Source organism: Glycine max, chromosome 1 (assembly GCF_000004515.6).
Source record: "Glycine max cultivar Williams 82 chromosome 1, Glycine_max_v4.0, whole genome shotgun sequence".
Lineage (NCBI taxonomy): Eukaryota > Viridiplantae > Streptophyta > Magnoliopsida > Fabales > Fabaceae > Glycine > Glycine max.
In genome coordinates this window covers 56,241,580-56,254,600 of record NC_016088.4, presented here as the reverse complement: position 1 = coordinate 56,254,600, position 13,021 = coordinate 56,241,580, and the positions used below count along the sequence as shown (strand labels likewise).

At 33.4% G+C, this 13,021-nt stretch overlaps 1 protein-coding gene across 1 annotated transcript; it reads left to right on the top strand.

Moving 5' to 3' along the window:
- The first annotated feature begins 11,795 nt into the window (after positions 1-11,795).
- LOC100804978 (protein LURP-one-related 17) lies at positions 11,796-12,892 on the top strand. Its single transcript, XM_003517435.4, has 2 exons — positions 11,796-12,245; positions 12,384-12,892. Exons 1-2 carry the CDS (start codon positions 11,985-11,987, stop codon positions 12,804-12,806), a joined length of 684 nt encoding a protein of 227 aa, XP_003517483.1. The 5' UTR covers positions 11,796-11,984; the 3' UTR covers positions 12,807-12,892.
- Positions 12,893-13,021: the final 129 nt, after the last annotated feature.

Sequence of the window (13,021 nt, the reverse complement as noted above, 5' to 3'; positions counted from 1 at the left end):
AGCGGTCTTGGGGATATCTGAAGGTGCCATGCGAATCTGATGGAAACCCTGCCGGAGGTCGAGCTTCGAAAACCAGGAGGCCTTTCCAAGATCGTCGAGTAGTTCGTCCACCGTCGGCATAGGGAATTTGTCCTTAACGGTAATGGTATTAAGTGCACGATAATCAATACAACAGCGCCATGAGCCATCTTTTTTCTTCACCAGGAGAATGGGGGAGGAGAAAGGACTCTGGCTAGGTTGAATGAGGCCAGAGTCGAGCATGGCTGTGATCTGAGATTCGATTTCAGTCTTTTGGTAGTGTGGGTAACGATAAGGGCGGACGTTGACCGGGGGTTCATTGGGTAAGAGGTGAATGTGGTGTTGGATGGTTCGGGGAGGTGGGAGATGAGTTGGTTCGGAGAAGATGGTGGAGTATCGACGGAGTACGGTGGCGATGGGCTCAGGGATGGAGTCGGGGGGCGGGACGGAGGGGAGGGGGTGTGTTTGGGCCGGTAAAGGTGTAATGTGGCAAAAGGGCTGAGATGCAGTGGGTGGTGGCGAGCCTCTTAATATGATGGGCCGAAACAGCGGATGGGGTGGGGTGTACATCAGCAATTAGCGTAATGGGACAGCCCAAGGAAAGAAAAGTCATGGTGAGGGCTGCGAAATCTGTGGTGACTGGGCCCAAATGTTTGAGCCACTGCACTCCCAACACGATATCGGCGTCGCAAATGGGGAGGTGAAGTAGGTCAAGGGTGAAGGGGTGGGTCTGAATGGTGAGGGTGATCTGAGGGGACACAGTGTCACAGTCGAGGGTGTGGCCGTTGCCGACCATGACGCGGAGAGGGGAGGTGGGGGCAGTAGGGAGGTTAAGGAAGCGGGCAATCCGTGTTTGGATGAAGTTATGAGAACTTCCGCCATCCACAAGGATAATGACGCGGTGGTGGCCGATGGAACCATAGAGGCGAAAGGTTTGTGGGGTGGGAGAGCCTTCCATGGCGTTGAGGCTGATCTGGGAAACTAGGGTGGGGTTAGGGTCGTCGGCGGAGGGGAAGTCGGGGGAGAGAACGTCTTCGTCCGCGATGAGCAAATGGAGACGGGACTTGCATCTGTGGCCAGGGGACCATTTATCGTCACAATGGTAGCAGAGCCCCTGGTCGCGGCGTACGGCGAGCTCCTCAGCGGAGAGTCGCTTGACAGGGAGTTTCGGGGGTGGAAGGGAAAATGGGGTTTTCGGGGAAAGGGAAGGGGAAGCGACTGATGAAGGGAGAGGGGGGGGGAGGGAGGGAAAGGGGAGTGCGGCGGAGGCCGAGGACCGCGGCGACGATCGAGCATCTTGTCCTCCTGAAGCCGGGCAAGCTCGATGGCCTGTGGGAGGGAGAGAGGCCGTAGGGCTTGGACTTCGCGGCGGAGCTCCGGGAGCAAGCCGGAGATGAAACAGCTGAGCAAAGAGGAAGGGGCGATGCCGATGGTGCGGTTGGCGAGGCGCTCAAAAGCTGTAAGGTAATCGGTAACGGTGCCTGTTTGTTGAAGCTTGAATAGCTGACCTTGGGGGTCGTCGTAGAACGATGGCGCGAAACGGGACTCTAGTGCCTGCAACATGGCCGGCCACGAAGAGAAGAAGCCATTACGGTGCATCCATTGATACCAAGAGAGGGCCGGGCCATCCATATAAAATGAAGCGATGGTGAGGCGTTCGAGCTCCGGGATACCCTGGTAATCGAAGAACTGGGATATTTTGAATATCCAGCCCAACGGGTCGTGGCCATCGAAACGGGGAACGTCGAGCTTGAGGTGATGATGGCGAGAGGCAGGGGAAAGAGGTATGTGTGCTGAGTTGTTTGGGGAAGGGGAGGGGTTAGGTTGGAGGGCTATGGTGGCAAGGCGTTCGAAGAGGGATTCAATTTGGGCTGTGAGGGAAGAGTGGATATTGTCAATCTTGGAATTGAGGGATTGATGACCTTGGGAGAGGGAAGTGTGGCTCTCGGAGAGGCGGTGGACAGCTTCTTCGAGCTTGTCGGTGGTGGTTTGGCGGGTATGGTGATCGGGCATGGCGTCGGGGGCAGGTCGGACCAATTTGATACGAATCTCAGTGGATAGAGTTGCAGGGAAAACTGAATTGAAGGTAAGTAAACTAAATTTGCAGTAAAATATTCTTCTCTGCTACCCCGTTTATTCATTCATGCTTTTATAATAGCTTTCTTACAAGATATTTTGCTCTAGTTTGTTATAACAGAATTTCGAATCTAACAGCTAAAGGAACACGTGGGGAAATTAAACACGCGGGGAATTTGATCTAAGGGTAGCTTCTAGAATAGCATCGGATCTTCACACGAAGTCTTCCAGGTATGTGGGTCTGTGGGTTACTCTCTTGGGCCTGTTAGTGCTGCTGTTATTGGTATCTGTGGCCTTGTTCTGCATAATGCTATCATATAATTTTCAATTTTTTTATTTTTACACGATGCAATATTTTACCTAATATTTATACTCTAATATATTTATAAACTGACTATTTTATTTAAAAGTCAAGAAATTGATGCAATATTGGTCCCCCTTTTTTTTCTTATGTTTACTGATGTTGATGTTATTATTGCTTTACTATGGTTACATTATATTCAAAGAAAAATCAAATTTAGGTCTATGATTTGAATGCAACATGCTAGCTAAGTGATCTCATCCCATTCCCTCACAAACACTTAACAAGGGCTAAGCAAAACGCCGGATTCACAAATGCACCTTTGACACATACCCTACTATAAAGTCGCATCGCACCAAAACCCATGCTGACACAGATTGTTGGCCGTGTGGTTTACTCGTTTGATTTCTATCATTGATATCTACATGAAAATATGTGAATAGAAATTCAGAGGTTGGTGAACTTCCTAAAGTCATTATGCTCATTCTTCCAACCAATTGCACACACACACTATAGTTACAATGGCAAAGCCATTAGTTAATTTAATTAGGTAAATGAATAGTATGCGAGTGTGGTTCATTCTGGTAATGAAAAATTCGTGTATGGCGTCAAACAACTGCAGATAAGGTGGGTTTTTTTTTTTTCTCTCTGCATATTTTATTGTTCTAATTTATAGTGAAGTGGTGGTTGGTAAATCATATTTGGCAAACGACTTTTCCTTCTTCTCCTTGCTCCGTGTTGATTTTCTGCCAAGAGAAAAGAGAAGTCTTATGGTACAAGTTATATATATACTTAATTTACAGACATTTATTAGAAGGTTTCATATTTAATTTCAAAGTCAAAAGGAAACATATCAACAATATTCACTTGTTTCTTTTGTTTATTAATTTATTTTAGAGTTTAATTTTATGCTTTGTATGACTAATCAGAAATTATTATAAAATATTTTACACTATCAACTAATAAAAAATTATTATTCATTAGTATAATTTTAAAGTAATTATTATATAAATTAACAAACTTATCATATACAATAATATTAATTTATAATTAGATAATAATACAAAATTATTTAATATAATACAGTCGCTGTTTAATTATTTTAAACTAAACTAACCATGTTAATTCAATTTGACCGCATGCTTAGCCATATGTACGTGGCTTCAAATATCATATATAAATATGACACTTTTTTTTTATAGCATTTGTTTGATATTTGCTATTAATAGATCCCACTAAAAAATAGTTAATCAGATTTTTCGGTGAAATTATTCGTTAATAAAAGATTGACTCTATGCTAATAAAAAAAGATATTTGCCTTATAAGGGATCCACATCCACATTTTTTTCCGTCACGCATATGGTGAAGTGCTACTTATATGCGAAATCAAGTCAATTAGGTTTCAATGGCGTTGGCTGCGAAACGGAAAATTCATAATAATTATTGACTAGTATCAATATATTATATAATTTCAATTGTAATGATAATGCTCCAAGCATTTAAGATATCAAATTATTAATAACGAAAAAATAATTGATGAAAATGAATTTGATGCTCTATGTTTTGTTTAAAATTTGTCTGAAGTGTGTGAATTATTATAAACTTCTCTTTTCTTTTCATCCTAGGGATAAACTTTTTTTTTTTTGCCTCTATGAACATTTCTTGTTTCCTCCCCTTAATCTTGATAAATGATTTTGTTCATTTCATTCTAATCGAGGTTTGTCATATATTTAATATTTTTTATATTATAAAAAATCATTCTTATATTATAAATTTAAATATTCACCTTTAGAATAATATTAATAATATTCTCCTTCTAACTTAGTTATGCGTCCCAATTTTCGTTTTAGAATAGACTTTTTCTGAGTTTTTATTACAGATCAATATTTATTAACCAGTTAATTAATAAAAAAAATAGTTACTTTCCTCAATTTTTCAATTAATGTTTAATTATTTAATTTTTTTCACCATGACATTAATTTTTTAATTATTATCTGACATAACGAGACTTTTATAAATTATAAATAATATATATTTTTAGTAATAAATCAAATTTTAAATTTTAAAAGAATTTTAAGCCAGTGTGTCTTATAATTTAATTTGTTTTGTTATCATTAATACAATATTTTTCTCTAAAAGAATTATTAGTTATTTTTTAAATAATAATTTATACTTAGCAAAAAAAAAGAAATTAAAGTAAATGGACTGCACATCGATTCCTTTCCCGTCACTTGTTTCACTCTCTTAAAAGTCATTATTTTTGAAATGTCTAAAATATTAACAAATAATTATTCTTAGGACAAGCTTTCCATAGTCTCAGTTTTCTTTTTCTGCTTTAAGCTCACAATACGCTAACGCAAGAAACAACTAACAAGTATGCATGGGAATCATACTATGCGGTTCTTTACCCAGCCACGTTCTCTGCGGATGAGTGATTCGGTTGCTTGCAAATGAACTACCGACCCCCGCAGTTACTAAAACTACAGCTAATATTCACACATCTTCAGTTCAGTTATAACACGCCAGTTGAAATTTTTCTTTGGATATACGAGTTGAAGTTTTCTATTATAATATCATATATGTAGATAATATAGATATCCTGTCTCATTTGATTTGATAAGGTAACTACCCGCCTCTATAAGTACGTCAGTCAAATTATGACGTGATCATGGATTAAGAGGCAACTTTAGTTGTTATTAGAGTAATTCTAACGTGCTCGTCCTCAAGTGGTTTCTTGGTTAGGAGTACCCTTTCTAACCATAAACACCCAGTTTTGAAACCTCCAATTAAGCAGGAGGAAATTATTTCTAACGTATTTGGATTCTTAATTTATATTTGTTATATAAGATTTAAGAATATTTATAGTTTTTATTCTAATAGCTCTCACAATTAATTCTATATCTTTATATATTTTTTAATTTATTTTTAACGTAAATTAAAATTTTAAAATATTTAATTTTGTGTTGATTAAATCTCATAAAAATTCAATAGTTAAAATATTTTAATATTGATCTTTTATTTTAATTTAATGAATGAGAATGATCGTTCTCATTTTCATATAAGAGAGTAATTCTCATATAATATGTTATATATATATATATATAATTATAAATATGCAAAAAAATATTAAAAATCTATTTTATCTTTATCACATTAAGTTAAATTATTTATAAATATAAAAAAATATTATTATGTTTTCAAATATATTTCACCAGATCTATACGAAGATATCAATGAATTTGTTTTTCATAAAGATATACTTAATCTTCTTCGTATGCATGTTGCAAAATCAAGGCAATCCTTATTAGATACTTGAGCTATTAAGATGTCATTATTTATTATAATCAAAGTTAAAATTATATATGTATCATTCTATTCAACAATTATATTATGCAACATGATGAATGCATATATTATATATTTGATTGTATCCATTTACTAAGTACGTGCAAGATTATGTTTAACCGCATATTGAGAGTGGAGTACTTCAAATGCAAGTTCCACATCTCTCCTTGTTGAATCTTAAAATGAACTAGAAGTCTAGAACCTTAGCCACAAAGATTGTTTAATGTATGAGTAAGTTGTTGGTTTAAAGAGTCATATGTTCAGTTTCCTTAAACAATGTCTTGAGTTCGAACTTTGTGCATGAAAAAAAATGAGAGATTTCATTAAATATGGTCAGTCAAGTTCTTCGACATATATTAATCATTAGTAAAGTTGGTGAATACTCCACATTAATATCATGATAACAAAAAAAAATTGTCTAATGTAGCAATGTTAATTTTTTGGACTATTGTTATATTTATCTCTCAAAATTGTCAAACTGTACTTCCCCTTGGCCTTTTTTGATGTTTTTCCTACCAAAAGATAATATATAGAATCCACAAGGATATGCATAGCAATATCAATAAGATGGTAGGAATCTTGTAGACAAAGTTTGAGAGCCTTCGTATGGTGCCCTGAAAATAGCCTTGAGACCACATAGGAGAATGTGTTGGAGGATAAGTGTAATGACATATAAGGCGTTATAGCGGTACAAGATATTAGAGCATGTTGACAACAGTGACTAAGCGGGACTGGATAACCATGATTAAGCTCTTAAGGCTACCATGGAATACTCGTAGATAAAAATGACTTTCATTCGAGGAAGTGACTACCATGTAGAAGAGACTCACACTTAAGGAGAAAATTCTTAGAGGACAAGTATGAGGTAAAGTCCCACGTCAGATATAAATGAGAGAATGTTAAGTACCATATAAGTGAGGATAAAACCCATAAATCTAAACTTTAAGATTTTGAGTTAAAGTGTGGTGTTAAATTCACTTTATATGATTTATGACCCACTGGTTAAATCTCCCCTACCACCATGGCAATTTGCTTGCACGAAAGATAATAACAATTTTATTGAATAAAAGGAGGCATGTTAGTAGAAACGGAGGTATAAATAACAATTTTCTATTTTTTCAGCTTAAAGATTTAATTGGGTCCGAAATCTAAAGATATGAGGTTGGTCGTAGGAGGTTTATATGCCCTCTATTGTTTTGGGCTGTTACTGTAAGGAAGACTGGACTTTTCTCAATGACCGAAACCCATTATAGAAATGGAAGAGGAATGTTTTTTGTTTTTACTCCAAGGAAGAGGAATGTTGTGTAGCTGTATCCAAAGAAGGGCTGAAAAAAAAATAAATGACTCGTTAAATAAGACAGGCTTTTTGTGAAAAATGGAAAGGAAGTTTTATTAAGATGTTGACAGTAAATTTATAAGTAAAAATATTGAAACTTTTTTTTCCCACAAAATTCAAAGCATTAATATTCGCACAAACTTATACTCACATCCTCTTTTTATACTCCAATATAAATACTTTTCATTTTATTCCCTTTGATTTTTAATTTTAAACTTTTTTTTACTGGTTTCTAATTTTTACAATATTTTTAACAAATTTCAAATTTGTAATTCAGTGAAACATTTGTTTTTATCAAATATTCTTCGGTTTATTGATCACTAATCACTGTCATGAAAAATTAACATTATCCTTATAAAATTGAAGTATCTAACCACATTTTTAACCCATAATCCCCCAATATTGTAGGTGTAACGCTTAAAAATAATCAACAAATATTTTTGGACTGTAGTATATATTCATGTTATTGCAACCATTTTGGAGGAGTTGGCGGATGGCGGCAACAAAAAAATTAAAAGATTTTTTTAGGAAACACCGTCAATCACTCTGTCAATAAAAATGAAATAGAGTAACTGGATACCTTGAAAAAACATTTCAGTGAAATAAAGTCATTTTATTCTAAAAATCGATATAGTTTATAGTTAATTTTTAAAATATGTATTATTTTAAATGACAAATAAAATGAAAGAAAAAGCTGATGAACTCTTTTTTTTTTTTTTTTTTGAGAGAGAAAAAATTGATGAACTTATCAACCAGGGTTATTATCATCACAGAATTCCAAAATCTAGTTAGTCCTCACGCACGTGGTCGACGTTTACAAACTATTCGCAGGACCCACTAAAATCACTATCGTTTGCATGTAGTATTAGGGACACGTGTCATCCTGCATGGTGATATATAGTGCTCATGTCATTCCCTAAACAGAAAATTTTAAAATCGAGTAATAAAATTAATTCAAATTTATTGAAATTTATGTGTGAATTAATATTATTTACAAGTTATACATAAAAGGTGTAATATAGTAATTAAAAAATAACAATCATGCGTATTTATCAAACGAGCACTAAATATATCCCTACCAATCTCCAGCTAATACCTAGATTAGGAGTTTTTTTACTCTTCTTCGGGCCATGTTGAATATCTTTTTCCTGAATTCAGCCTCCCATCTGACCAACCTAGCCTACTGGTGAATGGTGACTACCTTTTGTGGTATTTGTGGATCGTTATTTATGGGATGGGGGAAAAGAAGTTGCAAAACTTTAAAAGCCAAACGACCACAAAATTAATAATCAAGGAAAAATATAGTGCAAATGTGGTCTGATTTTGCCTGCATTGCAAACAAACAAGATGATTGTCATCTTTGTACAATTGTACAACAGAAAAATGTTACCAGCACACTTTATATATTAGTTGAAATTTATTAATAATCAGTCTTATTTTATATTTAATTATTTTAATTTTATGATTTTATAATTTTTAATAATTTGTTATCTATAAAAAATGGTGTTATTAGCATTTATCTTGTATAATACTAAATGAAAATTAGCAATATCCGGGTATTATTTTAAGAACCTATGAATGTCTGCTGATACAATTGAAGGTGATATTTGATGTGGAAAATAATAAACACAGATCTGAAACTATCTAATCCTTTTGGGGAGAGGGAAAAGGACTAGTGAGACTAGGCATAAAAGCGTAAGCACCAAATATGGCTAATGGACACATTGCGTAACCAAATGCGGCACGGGTCGGTTGGAAAGCTCTGGCTCTCGTTATATTTAACCACAAAAAGAGAAAAGCCGTGTTTGAAATTTGAAGAAAGCTAAGGACAAGTCCACACAAGTTACTGCCGATGATGATGTGTGATATAGGACATTAGATTTCCTATCTACATCACATCACCTCCTCTCAACCAAGCACTATTAATTACAACAAGAAATATAATACTATTATCATTCTTACTTCTTAGCTAGCATCCAATGCATCCCATGGAACTGGCATCCAATTTCAAGGAAATTATCTTGTTAATTCGATCTTTTTATCCAGTTCCCACTAAAAGTTACAATTGCATCGGAAGATTCAGAACCATAAATCCTTCTTTTCATCCACTTGAATTGAAAAAAATAAAATCGGTTGATTAATTAAATCAATAAGAAGCGACTGACTCATTTTGCTTCTGTATCAATATTAGTTTTATAGGCTGAATATTGCATTCTAGTTTACATATTGTTTTATAAAATTAGTACGTTTTGCTGATAAAAAGAAACATATAATACTAATTCTTCATTCTAAAACTATTGATGTTTTAAGATTTTTCTTAAATAAATTATTGAGGTTAGTATACACAGATTATTTTTTTTATAAGTGTAAAGTATTAATGTATTTAGTTTAAAATACTTTTATTTAATATAAGATATAAATGTGGTTTGTTATTAATTTATTGAAGTACATTTTAAGTATTATTTTTCTTATAATCAAATCTAGATATTTTAAATAGAGGCATATGTGAAAAAAAAATTATGAAACTTGGAAGTTTCAAAATTAACATTAATAACTTTGGAATAAAAAGAAAATGCTAAAACATTGGAATGGAAGGTGTACAATTTTGTTTTTTTTTAAATTTTTTTAAACAAATTTAAACTTGTCTTTTTTTCTCTTAATTAAAATTCATTGATATGATTTTCAGTGAAAATATTTAAAGTTTTATAATGGACTTGGAATAAAACATAATTTAAAGTTTAGAAAAATATAAATTTAGTGAATTTTTTTAAAAAATATAGAGTTTTATAGCTAGTAAGATTAGGGATTTGAAGAAAGAAAGTTTTAGAGTTTTATTTTAGATAAAATTTGATATTTTAGTATTCGATATTTAAAAATTTAATCTATTCAATTATAAAAAATTAAATGAAAAATGAGATTTTGATGGTTTAAAGTAAAAAAAGTTACCAATGAAACTAAATTGCCGATAAACAAAACTAATGAAACTAAATTTGTTAATTTTTTTAATGAAAAAAGAAGCTTAATTAACTTTTTAGAAAATCAAAATCATGCACAAAAGAAACAGAATAAATTAGGTATAACTAAACATAATTTATATCAACGAGGTCCCCTCAACGTTTATTGTCAAACCAATTAGTCTCGTATGTTTTTAATGGCAGCACGCACCATATGACCACAGACCACATGCAAGTTTCACTTTCAGCTGCTTGACCAATTGAAAGACTACACCACTGGTCTGTTGTACCCATTTCATTATTGTCCTTCGTTTATTTAATTAAGAGTCTCGCAAGGTATTGTTATAAAAAAATATTAATGTTTAATATACTCCTGAAAAATATGAGGTGTCGACAAATTAATTATTCCTTAAAGAAGAAAAATATTTGGAAAATCCAATTCTACATTCCGTAGGTTAAATTGCTCCAAACCAATTTTTTTGAGTAGAAATTAGTCCAAACATTAATAGGCATTAGTAAACATCACTAAAGGATAATAAGGTGGACGTTAAATGTCACATTATATTCTTGCTGGCTCGTTTATTTAAAAAAAAACACACAATTTTTTGATATGATTAAAATTATATATTTAAATATTTTTAATATATACAAATGATATTATATTAGAATTTATAGTAAATATATACTTTTCAATGCATTATTTATATTTTAGATTTACAAATGAATAGTTTAAATTATTAAGTTAAATTACTTTTAATCATTCACAATAAAAAAAAACAAATTTAATTTGGAGATAAAAATAACAGAGGGCAAATTAAAAAAGATAAGTAGTTACTACAAAAAAAAAGAAGATAATTTGGTATGGTTGAAAGGAATTTTTTTACTCATTACGAGTATATTATGTGAAATGCATCTCTTTTAAAAGAAAAAAAGCACTAAAAATGTAATTTTAAAGAGTGAAAATTCCAATTTTTTAAATTATACATTCTAATTTATAATGTTAGCAGAGATAAATATATATTTTTTAAACAATATCCCAAAAAAATCTGTTAATGTTTTCCTTAACTAATACAAATTTCTTTTGATCATTCTCTCTACTCAAGAGTAGTCAGTAGTCTCCCTCTAGAATGTAGTCTATTTGTAGACGTAACTAGCTAGGAAAATAACAAGCCCAGATCTTGAAAAGTATAATAGTAGTAGAGTTTTGGAATCCTTCTAGATCCACCTTTAATGCAAATCTGCCACGCGTCGCCTTTCCCCTGTTTCTGTTACTTGAAGCATTTCAATGTAATACTTTTCTTCTTGTATCTCTCTAAATATCTCTTCAATCAGTCTTTTATAGCAAAACTAAAAAAGATACTAACTAGATACAGCTAATTTAAAAAAATCTTCAAGAAATCTCACATGTTCAAAAGGAGTTTTTGAAGCAATAATTTAAAAAATTAACACTACCAAATAAACCAATTCAAGAAGATCCCCGATCATATGTAAACGTACTATGTAAATTTTTTGAATTTTACATCATTTTAAATTTACACCAAACCTTGTTAATATATATATATATATATTTAAAATAAATGAAATCCGTTAAGTTTATATTATTATTGAATAAAATGTTAATATAAAATCCCAAAAAAAGAAGAAAAAGAAAGTAACAACAACGTGTCTTTAAAAGGACATGTCAACGTCCTGGCCCTATACAATAATACGTGTTCCTTGAAGAAAAGAGTGTGTGCTTATAAATAAGGGTGGGTATGTCACCATGTCATATTGTCACCCATGGTAGCAGCAGAATTGAAAACCAACTAAATAATTATCTTTTCGGTGAAAATAATATAGTATAAATATGTCCCTTGGTCCCGTTCGAACTTAAGACTGAGAATCTAGCTAGCAAGGTAGTAGAAAGTAAGAGACTCTGAATTCCATTAAGAAGATCAAAATAAGAGAGATAGAGATGAGGGTGTTTCCAAGGCTCAAATCCCTGTCAAGAGCAGTGCACGAGGAACAGGAGGAGGAGAAAAACAAGGCAGCAGAAAAGTTGTGCACATCTCTAACAGTTTGGAGAAAATCCTTGGTGATGAGTTGCAAAGGATTCACGGTGATTGATTCTCATGGAAATTTGGTGTATCGTGTCGACAATTATATTGGTCGACCCAACGAAGTCACTCTCATGGATGCCTCAGGAAAATCTATCCTCACCATGTGCCGCCGCAGGGTATCTAGCTCTCTTCATTATTCTTAATTTTTATGTTATATTTTCTTCTTCCTTTTTAAGTTTGTTTATATAAAAATTAAAGATATACCTATCTACATAACGAAAAGTAATAGTTTATGTATGGTTTGTGATGTGCAGAAGCTTGGAGTGTTAGATAGCTGGTTTGTGTATGAAGGGGAAGTGGGGAACAATAACATGCGTACGAGGACTAGGAGGAGTAGTAGTAACTTGTCCAAGTCATCAAATAGGCCAATTTGTTGTGTAAGGAAGCATGTGAATATTTTACATGGCAACACCAACGTTCAGGCCTACGTGTACCGTGGAGCTTCTTCACATTCAGATAAACGGTGTGCGGCATTTACCATAGAGGGTTCCTACGCACATCGAACGTGTAAGGTGTTGGATGAGTGCAGAAGGGTCGTGGCTGAAATCAAGAGGAAGGAAGCTAACACCAAAAACGTCTCTTTTGGGATAGAGATTTTTCAGTTAATTGTGCACTCTGGCTTTGATCCTGCCTTTGCCATGGCACTCGTCTTACTCCTCGATCAAATGTTTACTTGACACTTTTCTCATTACGTGTATAATCTTTTTACTTCCTGTATTGTTAAAATTTTGAGATGAAGTAATATATTTTCAAGTTTTGGTAATCGTGGCCATGAGAGATTATAAATAAAGGATGAAAGGTTTGAAGTTTAAGCCACGTTCAATTTCTCAAATCATATCTTTCGAATTGATAAAACTGATAAAGATTCAACTCGTTTCTACTAATTTCCACT